Source organism: Sceloporus occidentalis, unplaced genomic scaffold (assembly GCF_023333645.1).
Source record: "Sceloporus occidentalis isolate IW3139 unplaced genomic scaffold, rSceOcc1.0.p SCAF_9, whole genome shotgun sequence".
NCBI classification, from domain to species: domain Eukaryota; kingdom Metazoa; phylum Chordata; class Lepidosauria; order Squamata; family Phrynosomatidae; genus Sceloporus; species Sceloporus occidentalis.
This window is the reverse complement of record NW_028316989.1, coordinates 38,325,845-38,344,169: the sequence shown is the minus strand read 5'-3', so window position 1 is coordinate 38,344,169 and position 18,325 is coordinate 38,325,845. Positions and strand designations below refer to the sequence as shown.

The 18,325-nt window shown below is 39.5% G+C and overlaps 1 protein-coding gene across 4 annotated transcripts in view; it reads left to right on the top strand.

The window, feature by feature from the left end:
- The window catches only part of LOC149307306 (casein kinase I-like), a 48,628-nt gene extending 31,057 nt beyond the window's left edge, over nt 1–17,571 (top strand). For 3 of the 4 annotated variants that reach the window (XM_089538860.1, XM_089538861.1, XM_089538862.1), the window contains 2 exons: nt 217–323; nt 11,429–17,571. In XM_089538860.1, the coding sequence (XP_089394986.1) occupies nt 217–323; nt 11,429–11,483 (162 nt within the window). In that variant the 3' untranslated portion in view covers nt 11,484–17,571. Of the gene's footprint in view, nt 1–216; nt 324–8,001; nt 8,177–11,428 lie in introns of those variants that run through there. The other variant, XM_089538863.1, reaches the window with a different exon arrangement.
- Nucleotides 17,572–18,325: the final 754 nt, after the last annotated feature.

Here is an 18,325-nt window from a genome sequence, read left to right as displayed (position 1 = left end):
AAACTCTTCCTCCCCCCAAAAATGCAACCTGGGTAAAAAATTACACAGTTAAATCCGCAGGTAAAAAGATGCAGAAAAAATATTTTTTAGATAGTGGAATTAAAATGTTGAGTGTATTTTTCTTGTTTCTTCTGAATGTAGTACACCATTACTGCTTTAACACAAATGGGAGTTATGTTCCATGCCACAACAGCTTTATGTTTTTGTCCTCCTCAGGTGGTAAGTTCAACCAATGGTGAGCTGAACACTGAAGAGGCAACAGGAGCACCCTCCAATTTACAACTTGCAGCACGCGCTGAGGTGGAAGTAGTGGAGGAAGCTAAGTATGTTTGCTGTGCAGACAAGCTTTTCCCTGCATCACCTATATGTGAAATGTGCTTGTTTATTTCTGCATATCTGTGTTTGAGGCCTGTATCCATAACCTATCAAATCCTTTAGGATTTTTGCATGATGGCCGCAGTGATGCTAGTGATAGTACAGCTTCTTTTCGCTTGTGCAGCCTAAGTAGCGCTACTTCTGGCCAGAGCATGTATTGCAAAATTAGACATAAGCATTTCAGAAAATTTGCAAATGGCATGTATAGAAAAGCTTATTGGAATTAGGGCTGTAACCTCTGGTTTTTAATGCTCTATACACATTAATTAGCTCAATTTATTTTTGTGAATGTAGACACAAGTCCTCCTTTCCCCTTCATTCTTAAAGTCCGAGACCATGTGTTTGGACTCTTATTCATCCTTGCAAAGACATTATTTTGGACTATTAATCATGTTGTAAGTAATTTTTATATTTGCCACCTAAATCATTATTTTTTTCATTTCTGCCATCGATCTGGTGGTACTCTGCATGATCTGTTGCTGCCACATGAGTTGTACTGTGGAGTCTTCTCCCGGTGATCAGCAGTCATCTCCTTTTCTTTATGAGGAAAGTTTGCACACACTTAATCATTATGGAAAGAAAGTTCCTCAAAAGCTTCATGGGATCAAGGCATAGCAGTTTGACTGACTTGCCTTGTGACTCTGGTGACTCTCCCCATAATACTAATAGTACTTAGAAGTTTTCTTTTTGTTTTTGCAAGCATTGTGGTCCTTGATTCCCAGTGCTGAAAATGGCTTTAAAATATGCTTGCCAGAAAAGCTCGCAATACCTTTAATTGTGCTTCAGGTCTGATTCTGCAGCTGAGATGAAGTAATCGTTTAATACTCCATTGCCTGAGAAACAGGTTATCGATTTGCAAACATTTCTGTCATCATCACTCAGGAGAGCTTCATAGCCACCTCGAGCTTCAGAGACAGGATTTCAATGTGTTTAAATAAATAAAATTAAGAATGCTTGTGGCAAACCTAATAATTTCACTTTACTTTCGCTATTAAAGGCTTAGTCTTGGCTACTCCACAGATCATGAATGTCTTTTTGTAGATTTGGCGGGTGGGGGGGGGTAAGTTCTTTGGATACATATTCTACTTTGTTGAGCCTGTAGATCTCCAAGCAGTTACCATAAATAAATGTTAGGCTAGCTTCCAGCAAGTTCCACTCAAGTGGGCTCTGTAAGCCATTCTAATTTGCTTGCAATTTAATGCAATGGGCTTTTTGCTGTGGCACTGGAGCATTAGCTAAATTAAATCAGACCATTTCTTTTGCCCATAGAATCATACTATTGAAAGAATCCAGACTGTCTCTAAAAATATTCTTCTGTGGTAAACTTCAAAATATTGTCACAGTTGAAATGCCATCTTTGAATGTTAACATGGAAATAAATCATACTACATTCACTGAACAATACTTTCAAAAAGTGCATCTAGGATTGCCTAGCTATGCGATTTTCATCTTGGGTGAAATTAATTTAGATATATTGATGGAATAAGGAAGGTTCTCTTCTAGTATAAAAGGTTTGCGCCTATTACTCTGTGCACTGTACTTCCTCTCAACATGTTCTTTCAAATTTAACATCTAAACCTTACCTGATATTTCTGTGTATGTTGCAAATTTCCATATGTCTGAAGTTGCAATGACTTCAGTCAACATAACATTGTTGAAGTGAGGTGCAGCTGTACAAAGGAAATTACAGATACAGTGATCTTGCATACAAAGATGGATTTTCCTGTTCATTTTAATAGGATGAGATTATACCTAATAACTGCATAACATTGAACTGTAAATGAATGTTTGGGATTTGTTTGGTAAGCTGGCAGGTCAAGAAATCTGTTTTTAGGTTTTACTTGACTTTATATACAACCTTTCCTCTTTCTCTTGCCCATCTCTAACTTTTACTCTTCCTTTCTTGCCCTATTACCTCCCATCCATGACTTACCTTTATTTCGTTATTTGAACATCAACTTCAGAAATTCTTAAAAGCCTTTGGAAATGTTGAAGTTTTGAAAATTTTCCTTTCTTGCCAATTGCTCATGCCTGCTTTGTATTGCACATTTATCTTGTTCCTAAAGCCTTCTTGCCTACTCTCCTTTCATCTTTGCATAAAGTCTTTTAAACTTTGATATCTGAAAGTGAAGTTCGGTTTGAAGGTCTTTTACTATAGCCTGACATTTCCAATTTTTGCCTTTAAAGCCGTTTACTCTGCCCTTAATTTCATATTTGACATTGAAATAGCGCACTTGTCCAGTACCCACAATTTACTCTATTCACTCAGTCCCTTCCTGTCATGTTTTCCTTTCTTGGTGTATCTTCCGTCTTTCTCTGCTTTTTTATTCTTTCCCATGAGTTTTTAAGTTCCTAAATATTTATGTCTTTCCATCCGCACAACAGTTTCCTATGTTTTCTTACAGCTATCAATCCTTACTCCTTCACAGCAAAATTCTGTTAATAAACTGATATGATTATTTTCACTTTTTCTCATCTAACTCACATGCCTACTTTTCTCCAGTCTTGGTTTGTGCTAGATCAGTTTCACTGGAGATTCTGCTAACCAGCATTTCCAGCATTTTGTTCTGTCCAAATAGAAGAACTTCTTCTTTATTCTTCTTGACCTGTTTGGTGTCTTTAGTGCTGTCAATTCACTGTGTCCTCTTGGAATCACGTTTCATGACTTCCATCTTATTGCCCTTCTCAATCTTTGTTTAATTTTTTTGTCCATATTAGCAATTCACACTACCCAGAATTAAGTTATTTGCTCTGTTTGCTCTCATTTAGTTTTCATAGCTTGTGCTTACTACATTTATTCTGTCTTGTTTTTTGTTAATTCTGGTAATCGGCTTCAGACTAACCTTATTCATTGATTAATAAATAATAATTTGTTTTATTTATATACCGCTATTCCAAAGATCATAGCGGTGAACAGCAAGTAAGCTAATTAGCAAGTAAGCTAATTTGCCCCCAACAGTCTGGGGCAAATTGATGTCTCTTTTTGCATGCTTTGTTAAGTGTCCCAAATTAAACAACTTAGCTGCAATTGTATACACACTTACCTGGATTAAATTATGTTAAATTCAGTGGGATTTATTTCAAGTAAGCTATGTAAGATTCCATTGTTGGCCAGAATAGAACTACTGACCTTTCCACCAAAACATTTGGCACTATCTTGTTACTTCTGTGTGCTGACATTTGATATTTTCTCCACTTCCCAAGCCAGGGAATTTGGATGACTCTTCTTTTTGCCTTTTAATGGTACTATTGCTTCTGTTTCTACATGAACATTAAATGTTAACAATCCTTATCAACACTGCTTTTGAATATTCCATCCTTTTTTGTTGGATAATGTTGCTGAATGTCATTCATTTTTCTAAACCTTTCTTGCATCTCTGTGTTGCCTTCTGCACCTGTGTGGCTCACAGCCCTTCTAGTTGTGACTAAAAACTCATTAGACACTAGCTCCTCTCATTTTGCTTTCCCTTCCACATTTCCCACTGTTGTAATTCTGCCAAATCAATGGTAAGTCAGTCTTTCCCAACCCAGCACCATCCAAGTGTGCTGGATTGCAACTCCCATCATCCCACCCAGGATGGTCAGTGATGGAATGATGGGATTTGCAGTCAGATATATACTGAAAGTGCCAGGTTGGAGAAGGCTTCTGTAAGCCCTTTATGCAAGCAATGTCAGTTCTGGCTACTCTAGCATAAGCAGTTTTATGAGTAAATCAGTTGTAATGGTGGTGCTAATAGTAGGTGTATGTTACTCTTGAATTGTGTAGGCCAAATGATATAGAGCAACTAATTCTTCCTAAATTATAAATTAATTATAGGCAAATACAGGGATATAGTCTGATGAACTGCCATGTTTCATCTAAACAGATATTTGAATCTTAGCCCTTCTTACCAGCTATGTTAGCGTTTCCTTGTAAATGTTTTGCAGCTCCTAATCCAGAAGTATATAAAATGGAGGGCCTATAGATGTGTTGAACTCAAATTCCAATAACCCCTGCCTATTGACCACACTGGTTGGGACATATGAGAGAAACCTTGTTGCTCCCATCTGCCAAAGTGTCCTGGAGTATGTTCACCTTATTAAGGGAATACTCCTGTGCCCTAATACCATTGTTCTGGACTGTTGTGAAAACATTTCCAGCAACACTTCCATCATATTATCCCTCCTCCTATTTGCAGGAGGTTCAGGTGGAACCAGGTTTGAGAAGGCAAAGGGACCTGGTGTGTACCACAGATCTGCACTGCATGTTTGCATGATCAACCATGACAGGCTTCCATCTCACCTCTGAACTAATGTTTCCTTCCTTCCTTTTCTGTGTTTTTATTTGTGTTTCTTTCTTTCTCCTCACACTGTCTGTTGTAGCTGCCTGAAAATGCTCAACTTGTGGTGAGTCACTCTCTCTGGTTCAGGTACAAGGGGGAGTGAACAAGATTATGGCTGGGCAGATCAAAATGAAATTAAGTGACTAGGTGGATAATTAAGTGACTAAATGACTAGGAAATTAAGTGACTTTTCCTCCATAGGAAAAGGAACCAGAACTAGGGTTTAGTTGGCTTGTTTAGTATTGACACATTAAAACGATCAAACACTGGTCTTTAAGAAAAGAGGAGAGAGAGAAGAAAAGAAAGAGAAAAGAGTTCTAGTTTCTATACTGTAAAGCTAATACAAATATCTTGGAGCAGTTTTCTGGAAACTGAGGAGCTAAATTTCCTATGGGACTGCTCACTTTTGTTTGTTAGTTGTAAAGTTCATGGCACATAGGTTTCTAAGAGCAGTGGACTTACCGCAAATTCTGAGTTTGCCATTTTATTTGCAACTCGTGATTTACTATATACTAACTGCATTTTATTAGCAGCTTTGCAGTAATTTATGTAGCTTGCATTAGTAGAACACTTCTATAGCTGGAGTTCCACACTATGAAAATTCTGAACTGGAATCCCCCAAATCTGTTGTCAGGTTCTGTTGATGAAATACAGATGCAGATAATCATTTTCCTATGACTACTTACATTTTTCATGGTGGAGAGAAGCAATTGCTTTATAGCCCTTTAGCTTGGAAAATGAGAGACGCACTAGCCACTGGATAATTTCTTCTCTATATTGTTTATGTCCTGATCAACAATAATTTCAGATAAAATAATTAATAGTGTACTGTGCCTTTTTGCAGTCTGCAGACTGGACTTTGCTCACCCCTAGTCTAGGGAGATTCAAGAAAGGCTAACCTGTCTGAAGATCACATATATGGTTGAAGGTTCTTCTGCTCTTGCACTTCCCTTAATGACCATTGTCATTATCAGGACTTGTGTCATTTTCATTTCTTTAGCTTACATGTGTGGTTTGATTTGCAATTGTTCTCTCAAGCACTCAAGACTGTTTTATCCTGTCTTATATTCACTCCAGGAACCCTACTAGGACCAGTATAAGCAAATGAGCCATTTTCTATGCTACAGAAATTAAGGGACACAACTAAGTAGCTGGGAAAACAGAAAGATTTTCTTTTTCGCTGGGTTCACGATTGTAATTGGAGTTAGTTTTTGGTCACATGCATGCAGTCCCAGGAGTGCTTAACATGTAGAACTAGTGAATCACTGGCAGTCTCAAATGATCTTGTTGAAGAATGTAGATTTTTTAAAAAATATACCTTTATTCAAAATATACAACAACTACAAACTAACAGACATAATACCAAGAAAAAACAAATAAACAAGACAAAATATTATCATCTAAAAATAACACAACATAAATAATTCTTAATCTTAACCTTATATCTATCTTCACCCTTACCATAATTTAAAATGATTATATCAAGTGCTATCAAATAAAAACAGCTTCCACAATCTCATACAGAATCAAACCAAAGAAACAGTCATCCTCTACACTCATGTCTTCATATCCATTTGTCATCATTCTTACATTCCTTATTTCCTTTTTCTTCAACTTACCTCCTCTGTATCTTCTTCTTCCTACTTCATCCTTCTCTCATTACTATACCCATTTTCCTTTCATTCGTTCATACCCTTCCTCTTCTCCATCTATCAAACATCCTCTTCACCTTCTGCAATTTATCCTAACCTTCCATCACTTCCTGCATCCCTACTTCTGCCATCTTGCTTTCATCAGTTGTTCTTTACATGAGACCTGGCTCCCTAATATAATCCAAACTATGATACTCCTACCTGATAACTTTTTCCCCCAAAGAAGAATGTAGATTTTAAATAATCATCTCGTAATGGTGTCTTCTCCTTTGAAAGACAAAACAAACCCGATTTTAAATCAATACATGTTTTCCCCGTACTCAAAAATGCACGTGTGTAAAAGATCACTGAGTCTTAAAGTGTGAAAACCAGGGCTGTTTTGTTGGCAGTGTCCACTAGCTGAACTACCTTTAATTTATACTTTATATTTTGGGGCATTTCATCCTTTGGTCATATTTTGGTAACACTTAAACACCTTATTAGTTGGTTTGTTTTTGTGTGGGAGAAGGCAGCTAGTTCCTAGCCAGATAGTTCCCAGCCAGTATAGGACAGCCTTTCCCCCAATGTGATGCTGTACAGGTGGGCTGAACTTGTAAATCCGGTCATTTCACCCAGCATAGAGTAGTATTTCAGCTTATCTAGAGAGTACAATGTTGAGGAAAAGCTGGTGTAGGGCTTTATAACTAAAAAACAGTACTTTGAACCGTGCCCAACAACAAGCTAGAGCAGCCTTTCTCAACCTTTTTACCCTTCAAGTAATTTTCAAGTTTCAACCCCTGCATAAAAATTATTATATCTACAGCTCTAAAAGCAAAATGTTTCTCCCAGTCACAACCTCTTTGCAAAATCCTGGTAGAGAAACCCTGAACTAAAGGCCACTAATATTTGTTAGTGGAAGCACATGAAGTGGATTTATGCTGTTTTGCACCATTCAACATTACTTACCCAGTACTGTACTTGCATGTGTGTGTATACAAAATTGTGACTTGTATTAAGAACTCTGCTTTCTACCATAATTGGCGTATTAATTCACATCCTGTGTGTATGTATGCATCAAAATGTACATGTGCGCACATATAATGACACAGCTGTTTTTTTTAGAGACGGCAAGCTGCATTAGTCAAAACCCGAATATAGTTAATTTTTACTCAGTAGAATTTACGGTGCCATTTTCACTACGTAACAACTGATTCACATAGACACATTTTGAAGTTCAAAATTCAGGTGACGCCTAGTGGTTAATTTATTATTTATTATTAATTTCCAGGATTTATATCCTGCCTTTCTCCCACAGATTTGAAGGTATTGTCACTGTGTTAAATCTCAGGTTAACATCATTCTTGAAAAATGACATTTATGACATAGTTAATCTGGCAGGATTAGAATGTTCTGATTTTCACAAGGCTGTTTTATCATATTTTGGGATGGGATAGTCATCTTGAGGCAACGTTTCAATGTAAAAATGGACATACTGTATTCATGTTATGCATAGGAAACCATCTTTAGAACAGTTACTGCTGTTGTCACAGGAGTTTTTGTGGGGGGGGGAGTATAAATAGAAAGACTAAGTATGGGAAGCTGGGTGTGTTAAATAGTATCTTGTGTGTTCCATCATCCTTTGTGATTCTCTGTGTTTCTGCTTCATTTCATAGAGAATTCATTTCATAGAGGAAGGCCACCCAGTATGTACTCCAGGCGTCTCATAAGAGACTGTTTTGTCTGGTTCTGTCAACTATCCAGCATGTGTCATCTTTAATGGAAGCCCATCTGTGCAGCTTGTTGCCCCTAGTTTCATGCATGCCTTTCTCAGGTTTTACCGATCATCTTCCTTTTCACCTCTTGTCTATTTGATCATCAATTAAAATATATAATATAAAAATCTAGACATGTTACTTTTCTGTTTTGTTGTAGAGTTCTTTTTCTCTGAGTTCTTAAGCACTTACCATATCATGTGATCAATAATAATAATAATAATAATAATAATAATAATAATTTATATCCCGCCTCTCCAGATTGATCGAGGCAGCTTACAATGTGAATAAAAATACATAGTAAAGAATTAAATAAGTACAGAATAAACCCATTAATCCTCCCTCCAACATAATAACTTAAAATTCCCTATAACAATACAATAATAAAATTATATCCAACAATAAAAAACGACAGCAGAATGATGGGAAGCCGGGGGTATTCTATATGGGGTCCATATTAAAGGAGGCCAAGTTAATCAGGGAAGGCTTGTCGGAAGAGATCCATCTTGACAGTCTTTTTAAAGCAAGATTGGTGATGTTCTGGATCTCTTCCAACAAGCCATTCCACAGTTTGGGAGCGGCATATGAGAAGGCCCTCCAGGGGGTCTTTATTGGCTTCAGTAAGTTCTTCCCAAAGGACCTAAGTGTGTGGGGTGAATTATACAGAAGAAGGCGATCCTGCAAGTAGGTTGGACCCAAGCCATGAAGGGCTTTATACGTCATTACAAACACCTTGTACTGTGCTTGGAAACTAATAGGCAGCCAGTGAAGAGAGTTCAATATAGGTGTTATATGGTCACCTCTACCTGTCCTGGTGACCAGCCTGGCTGCCATATTATGAACCAATTGAAGTTTCCGGACTAGGTACAAGGGTAGCCCCATGTAGAGCGCATTACAGAAGTTGAGTCATGAGGTTACTAGTGCATGTGCCACTGTTTCCAGGTCCCTCAGTTCCAGGAAGGAACTCAGCTGGCGTATCAGCCGAAACTGATAACAAGCACTCCTGACCGTCACATTTACTTGATTTGACATCCGGAGCGATGAATCTAGGAGCACTCCCATGCTGCACACACAGTCCTTTAAGGGGAGTATGACCCTGTCCAGGACTGGTTGACTTATCCCTATACCTGGGTTAGGGGTCCCGACAGCATGTCCCTCCATATTGTCTGGATTCAGTTTCAGTCTGTTTTTCCTCATCCGGTCCATTAACACTTCAAGGCATTCATTGAGAGGAGAGATGCCATCCTTGGTCAGAGTTGTCGTCCGAGGCATGTAGAGGTATATCAGTATGCTGATAACACCCTGCCCCATGTTGACACATCCCATTTAAAAAATAAATAGTCAAGGGTACAAGTATTACTGTTGAACACGGGGTGACAAGTAATTTAGTATGTTAAATAAAGGGTGTTGAAATTGGGTTAGATAAATACTACTGACTTATGTCCTGGAAGAGCCACATATACAAAGATTCATTTGTCCTTATTACCCAAACCCTCTTGTAGGGCTATGAGTCTTCCTCGTTCACAGAGAGCTGTAGTTAGATCTGCTCCCTGGGCTTACCATACTTGTAAAGGGTATCAAATTTTGACAGTGCCTACATGATAATTCTAGTTGCACCTACTCTACTTTCCTCTGCAGCCGTAATGGAAGATGCTCACTTCTGTGAGGTGGGGAGACATGTAGCTTGGAAGAGGCACTTTCTTGGGTTACAGCTGCCAGGAATCTGCAACCAACAATCTTCAGATTTCATAACTGGTCATGCTGGCTGGTGGAATCTGGGAGCTGGGGTCAAGGAAGAAACATTTCCAAGCTTTATGTAATCTGTCTATTCTGATTATATACCATATTTCTGAAATTTTATTGATTGTTATTTTAAACAGTTGTGTATTGATAACATCTCAGTGCAACACAGCTGGCTCTCTAGCTTTTCCTACTCTCGCTTTCCCCCTCTTGCATAATGGCACCAGGAGAGTAGCCTCTTGTTTTGCATGGGCTCTTCATTGTGAGCTCTTCTGCAAAAACATAAAGGTAAGGCATGGTAACATGGCAAAGGTTTCTCCCTGTATTCCAGCAGTTAAGGCATCTGTTCATATGTCTTTGCTTCATTGTGCTTGGATGACTAATAATTTTTCCTTCAATTGGTAAAAGAGAGAGAGTGGTGACAGTAATGGTGCTGAGACACTTTTTGAAAGCTGAGGCTATGGAATATTTTTACCAAATACAGATAGATCAGTTTAGAAGGCAAGTCACATACAAAAGTGAAGAGGGGGAAACCCCTGAAGGGCCTAAGAGGTCTAAATTAGGTGATATCCTTCCTATCACAAATAAAAGGAAATATGTCAGGGAGGGGCTAATAAGCCATTAAAAAAGCTCTTTCAGACACCTTTGATTAAAACTCTCAAACATTTTATTTCTCTTAACAGACTTTTAATCTTGTTTTTGAATTGATGATGTACCAGCTTCTTTATATATGTGCATTTTGGGAGAGATATTGACAAAAAGCCAGTTTATGTTAAATATAAGATCAGACAATCAAACAATTTGAAATCAGTTAACAGGTTTAGTTTTTTCAGAGTTGGGAATACAGCACATTTTGTTTGACAGTAGTACTCCTAGAATTGTACTTCATATGTTTTGAAAATTCCAGATAAGGGCAACCTACACTTGTATTAGGGCTGGACCTTCATCCTGACATGTTCTTGTTTTACATAATTCTCCTATACTCCTTTTTAAAATCTCTTTTGTATTTGTTGGCAGTCATGGTGGCTTTCCTCTGCTTGTGCTATGTGTGTCCATCTTTTCTAGCCGCATTGTATATCAAGAATTATCTTTATGGTTCTGATGTATCCTAGCAGTCAAACACAGTATCAGTTTGAAATTATTCTATTTGTCTAGAAGTGGCGTTGTTAGCTTCTTGTACAGTTAATGCATCATCTCTGTAAATTGTGCCATTCTTTCAGTGTACTCCTCCTGGGGGTGGCCTTTTGGAGTTTAAGCCTTTCTGATGGAAGCTGTAATGTTCATGTTGCAGTTGGTGCATAAATGTAGTTGTGGAAATGTTAACAAAGCCAGAGGCTAGAATTAGTCCTAGTAACACTCTTTCAACCTGCTCTTGAAAAAAACCTGCATGAAGCCCTGGAGTGTTGTGGCTTTTCCAAAGGCACTTTGTTCATCAGTTTTTGCAGGAGAGGGGTGGGCATGGGGAGCATGTTCATTGGGTGTTCTTGAGCGTGAAGATGTTGGGCCCATCCTGTACGCTTTGGAAAGAGGGGGCTTGCTAGAGGCCCCAGATACTCTGTATTGATTTACTGTGTTCTTTGTGCTCCAGGTGCTGCTGCTTCTATAAGAGGAAAAGGAAGAAGTCTTCCCAGCGCCAGAAATGACAGGTGTCTCCTTGAAATCTTTGGGGGACTTTGTTTACCTGCTGTTCCTGCCACGTCTTATTGAATGGGGCTTCTCTTGGGGAGAGGACAAGAAACAAGGGACATTTTAAAACCAAAAAAGAGAGAGCGAGACAGAGAGAGGAAGGGGGGGATTCCAAAATAAACATTCAGGTGGATTTCCTAAATGTTCTCTGTTGCTCACTACACGTCTGAGGCTCCTTTTGAAAGTGGGACTGCATCCTCTCAGGCACTGGTTGCCCTTGTTGGAAGGATGGCTGGCTACCTTCCTTCCTTTCTGTACAACAAAGTTCAACAGTTCAACAAAGGGAGCATTCCGGGTGAATGTGCTTTGTTCCTGCTCCCTTTCTCTTTTTTTTCTCAGTATGCTTCCCTGCCACCAGCTGTGAAGAGCTTTTTGAACTGTAGACTCAAGGTGGTGGTGGAGAGGATGGTCTTGTGAGGGTCCAGTTCCTCTTCCTCCAAATGGCTTAGTTTTCAGCTGCACTGTCAGCATAGACCTGATCCTTCTTGAATTGCACTCCACCAAATTCCATGATAGTAAGCCAACAGCAAGAGAATTGCAATCTACTCTTCCAGTTGCCTTGATTTACTGGTTTCTGTGATGTCACCCTTCTCAGAATGATTATGGAGAAGTGTCAGTTCTAAAAAAACATTTGTTGTTGCACTTTTAATTATTTTTTAGCATTATGTATGCATATGCTGTATGTGTGGGTGTTTTCTTGTGGGTGTGACTGATGCCAGCACACATGTTCAGCCTGTGTTTTGAGTGCAAAGCCTTCTTCTGATTATCTTTCTGCCACTTTGGAATCCCCTTGGACTACTCTGAGGCTTTTAGAGCCCACTGTTTGTTGTGCACTGAAGCTTACTTGAATTTTCAGCTGCCATTTCCAGCTATCAGTGGACATCCTTCCCCACCCCATGTGTTTTTTTTCCCATGGTGCCTAACCTATCTTGATTGGAACTGGAAGTTTTTTCTGCTAGCAGGTGAGAGAGAAGTCAGCTGGGCTGAACTCTGGGCAGGTCATAGAAATGCAAACTAAACTACCATAAGAGGAAATAAAAATAATGAGACAATTCAGCCATTTAAAGGGAGCAAAGTTACTCTGCAGGGAGAGGACACTGCTACTGCCTTAGATGTCATCTGTAACCAGACCATCCAGAGTTTTTCAGACCATCTGTACAGAATGGAAGAGCCCATGGCTTCCATCAGAGCAGCTCTTTTGTATATTACCTGCACTTCTTTCAGCTAGCAGTCAGGGCTGTGTAGTAATGTGCCCCACATTCCCATTTCCCCCAAAATGGGAGTACCCACTTTGAATACACTCAGTCTTGTATTTCAAGGCATAGTTTGTGAATTTCTTCAGCGCTTTATTGGGTATCTCTTGAAATAAATGCTGGCAATTTAAGGAATTTGACCCCATAGGCCTGGACTTGGATGTGTGCTATCTGCATCCTCTCAGGCACTTTCTGGAGTAGAAAGTAAATGGTTTGTTCTCAGAGCTTCTGGTTTTGCCTTGTAAAACTTTCTGTCCTATGGCTCATAAAAGGTAGCACAAAACTTGAATTTGGTTGTTACTGCATCTGCCTCTTTGGAAAGGGAACTGTCTGCAAGATTGCAGCATTCTGGCTTATAGAGGAAGGGAGTGAGTGCTTCTTGCCTGAATGAAGCATCTGTTTGGGTGGGTCAGGGCAAGGAACTCCCTCTACAGTGATAGGTTTTTTTTCCTTTCCAATTTCAAATATTCATTCAACAGTTATAAAACTCTACTTAATCCAAAAGCATTGTCTAAATATAAAGGAAGTTGCCACTGTTGAGTTACGGACTGTTTTTCTGTCCCCATTCCTTGAGCCAAATCATATTCTTGCCTTTTGCTCATGACCTGTCTTTCCTAGAGCCGTGTAATTCCATTCTTTGAGTTCTGCCAATTGCATATTCCCTACATTTGGGATGCAATTTAGAAGCATGAAGTCTCTTTCACTTCAGTCACTGATAAGAATGACTAGTTTTTCTCCTTTGCAACATATTCATCTTAATTATTATCTATCAATTTCAGTGTTTCTCATGTGACTTCTAAAACAAACCTCACTTTCCTCTCTTTCCATGTGAAAACATAATTGATTTCTCAGGTGGAGGAGATGCATGAATTGATGTTTCCAGCTTTGATAAATATGGCAGCATCTTAACTTCTCTTTCCTAATCCCCATAAACTACTTAGCACTCATTCCAAAATAGTAAAACTCCACTCGCCACAATAATCTGTTCCTCATCCATCAAGGAACAACTTGGAGTTTGCCATACTGGAAAGCTATATTTTAAACAAAAGCCTTGTCCTGAAAAAATAAAGTGACCCCCCCCCCCCTTTCCCTTTAGAATTCTTTTTGAGAGCATGCAAGTAAATTTATTGTTTAAAAGGTTTTGTTTCTGGACCATTTTTTCATTGTTCAAGGGATCAAATTTTTTATGAATGAGGTTTAAAAAATGCTTATGTTCATATGGAAAATAAAAGCATGTACTGAAGACGGGCTAATAAACAGGCTGATGCTCTTCTGAAAGCAAATACATGAGAAAAATGAATTGCTGTGGTGCTCCATCTAGATCAGAGGTGGAAATAATGTTGTCTTCCAGATATTGCTGGAGCGCAACTCTCAAGATTAATCACTATTGGCTGTTCTGGTTAATGCTGATGGGAGTTGCAGCGCAACTGTGTTTGGAGGGCTATATTATTCTTACTCCCTCTTCTGGTTTTTTTAGATCCACTGGATTAGTTGTGCTCTTGAAAGGAATAGAGAAATCAGCTTAATCTAGGCTTCCCTCCTGTCCCACAAATTAGTATTTCAGCTGATGGATAGCTGCATGACAGTGGGGAATGTGTGCAAAAATTCTGCATCCATTTCTTAAAGAAGGCCTTCCACTTGTTCAGTGCTTCCTTTATAAAAGTTTTAGCATGAGAGCTGGTTTCCCTGAAATTACCAGCATTAACCTGAAGGTTCTTGGAGTTATTGTGATCTTTCTTTAAAATGTAGTGATCCATTCAAAGAACAGTAAGCTATAAAATTGCTTCCTTCTCCTTCTCGCTTTACAGCGTAAAATTAGCTTTTTTGAACAGAACACTGCAGCCAATCATCTTCTTTTCTTAGTTCATATGAGTGCCAATGTTGGCAAGACAAAGCAAGCATCATTACCAGTTGTTTTGAAGCTTAATTTGGGGAAGCCAGAAGTAAAATTAAGCAGTTTGTATGCCTTCACTACAGTTTTGTGTGTCTTCTCAGATATTATAGGCCAAAACTGCTAAATAAGTCCAGTCATCAAGAGTCCTGTGTTCTCTGCTAACAGGACCTTTTATATGTCCTGTTTTGATGGGAAGGAAGTATCAGCATGTTGATGTTCCTGCTAAATACAAAGATGGCTTGACCAAGGTATTTAAAGATGGATCTTCCAAGACCATCATCCTCTTTTATCACTTGGAGAGGTAGATGCTGTACTTGGGCCAGGAATCCCTTTTGCAGATCATTCATGTTCTTGAATTTTAAATTATTCTTCTCAATAACATGATCATAACTTTGCCATCGTTGTTACCTTTTGAGGAATGTGAGAGATCAGAGTTGCTAATAATCTCCTTAATCTCTACAAGTAGCTCCAGTGTAAAGTCAGCTAAACACGTATATGTAAGTTCGACTTGCCACTGCCAGAATTAAGATATTCTTAAATGTTTGGTGGTTGTTTTGAAAACCTTTCTCTTCTTCCATTATTCACTCTTAATTTTACTTTAAAAAACAACATCATCATGAGCTGGTTTTCAAAGTTCCTCCACCAAGAAGCATCATTTTTAAGTTTGCCTTAGGGGCTTTCCAAACCCCCCCAAAGGGACGGGCTAGAGGTGCCCAATTTCCCTCCGGAGGGACGCCGCAGCAGCCAAACTGTGTGGTGTCCCTCTGGACCAAAAAGAACCTGGAAAAACTGGATTCCTTTTGGCACATGGGGATGATGTCATCAGTGTGCCATTGGTGCACTGTCACGCGTCCACTACGTGCCCAAAGGTGTGGATGCGGCATCATACTTGCATCATGCACACGTGCCACGTATGGACGGTGCCACAAAGATGGCACCGTCCATACATGTTAGGGTTCTGGAGCGTGCGGATGCTATGTGCTCTGGAACCCTAAAATTGGCCTGAGGTTTGCACTTCCCACTCGTCTGTCTCGGGCCTAACTCACTCTTGCTGTAATCATAAACATGACTTAAATGGTCCATGAATTACAATAACTTCAGAGGTGGAGGAACACATTTGTATTGCCCCTTCTTCATGAATAGAACATTTAGCACATGGTCTACAAATCTGTGTTGTCAGAGGTTTTGTGAATGATGTCTTGTTGGGGAGGAGAAACGGAATATATCATTCCTCTGAGTGTATATAATTTGAAGAACGTGATGGAAGTGAACGTCTAGATGCACAGCTCCTTATAAATATGAAGCCATAGTCCCTGCTTTGTCAAAATATTACTAAAGTTTCAAGAGGGAACAAATGGTACCTTTTATGCCTCATTGCGTATCAGTCCTTGAAGGGAAATAGCAAAACCTTTGCTTGGAATGCTAATTTTCCATTAGTTTTTAGTCTTGGTAGCTGACAAAAATGAAAGTGCTTCCCTTTTTTCTTTTTCATTTGGTGCGTCTAGACGTTGGCATGTTGTCTAGAAGTTACAGGGCTGAAGATTGTCAGTGTACTTTGCCTTGTCAGGTATTTGTAGTATGCATTTCTCAGAAAGCGAATGGAATGGAATTGATTTCTTAAATTTCCCCTAATATTTTTTTAACTGTAGATGAAGTGTAAAGGGGACTATTGTCATATTAAAATTATAGGAACCACCATTTCCTATATGAAAGCCTGGGAGTGGGAGGACAGAAAGGGAAATCTTCCAGTATCTGTATGCAACAGGCCTTGCTCTGAGGAGGAGTAAGTAGAAGCGTCTCTGGATGCCAACCTTCTAACAGTGAAGAACCCCCCGTCTCTGACCAGGATACCCTCTCCTCAGCTTCATATTGCAGTAGAAATCTGAACTTCAGCAACTCATAGGAATGTCATTCTGAGATGCTACTTAGAATATTGCTGCACCTATGAAGTGTGTGGTTTCCAAGAAGGACTGAGACGCTCAAACTGAGCAGGTAGCTGTAACCTAGATTCCCGTGCCTGTTGTGAATTTAGTATGCCCTCCCAGGGAAATGGCAGAGGCATGCCGTTCAGCCTATCTCATTCATTTAAGACTGTCTCAGGAAAATGAGTGCTTTCCCCCCACCCCTGAATACATGCTTTTCTAAACTGCGTAACTGCTGCATGGTGTAGGCACAACCCTGTGGAATTTGGAATAGGTCGTATTCTCCAGTTGGAAAAGCAGTTTTGCAGTGATGGAGGGTATCTTTGCAATCACCAAACGGAGAGGAAAATTACCAGTGTGGGGGCATGTGGGCCATACCAAAAAATGCATCTTTCCCCAAAAAAGGGAAATCGCAGTTAAGTGGCTTGTTCCCATTGGAAACCTTGTGGTGTATAATTTATTATGTCTGTTTCTTTAATGTAGGCCTTTTGTGCTTTTCAAAATGGGATGACTGGGATAATGAGTGCAACTCTTGTTACTGTAAAGGAAAAAAAAATCAGCTGTGAATTTTTTTTAAGTATTGTGTGCACATGTCTAATTCTTGTTGAAATGCCTTTTGATTTTTTTAAAGAAATGTTTTATTTTTAACATGTAATGCAATGTTTAATTCACATCATCCTGGCACTGCTCTTGGAACTTCGGCAGTGAACATGCAACATTGTATTTTTAACATGAATGTCAATTTCAAATGCATTTGAAATGGTTCGACCAGGATAAGGGCTTACAAAATACCATGCGCAGGAGGCACTCTCTTCTGGCACGGGTTGGATTTCAATTTGCCAGGAACTGGGTCCTGCTACTGATCTTTCTGATGTGCCTGTTTTAATGGGACATTGCAAGAAAAGTTGTGTACCTTATACACCCTTCCCCTATTTGCACCCTTTTAATGTAAAATAAACATCAACTTTGCTCTGTTCATGTCTGTCCTTGTTATTTTTGCCTGGGAGTCTATTTCATTGTCAAACAGGTCTGAAAATACGGTCAGTATGTTCTGTCTGAAGATGCTGCACACACATTCCCTTGATACCAGGAAAGTTAGCATGCCCATTTTAATGTGTAAAGGCAGGGAGAGCAGACCCCACATATCAGCATCTGCCCATGTCCTGTACTAGAGGTAAGAGTGAACAGGTCTAGAGAACCCAAAGTGGGAGTAAATGGGGAGGAAACCCTTTCAAATACTGCATTTACCCTCCTATTAATTGGTACACATTAATATCACCTGTGACACTTCACTTATGTGATTGTAAATTTAGGGGCTCGACAGATGGGCAGCTACGTGCCGCCCGTCTTTGCTCCGCATTGTTGCCACAGCAACCAAATGGTGTGGTAAGGATGCGCTCCCTCCCAGGAGCAAAAAGAAGCTGCCAAAAGCAACTTCTTAGAAGGGGTAAGATTGGTGTGCTCGTGTAGATGGGGGCGAGCCTCCTCACGTACTGGGGCTACTGGGCATGTATGTGCTCAGCCTCATCTAGCCCTAGTTTGTGGTGAGGATGCTGCCAAGTGCGCGTCTGTGCCAGGCCTACGTTTCTCAACTGGCCCTTTTACTTTTCACTTTCTCATATTTCTGATGTAGACCACCATAGAACCATGAGCATGTCCAATCTTGTCTGATTTTTAAGGAAAGCAGGGTCAGACTTGGATGGTATTTGGATGGGAGAGCATCTGGGATC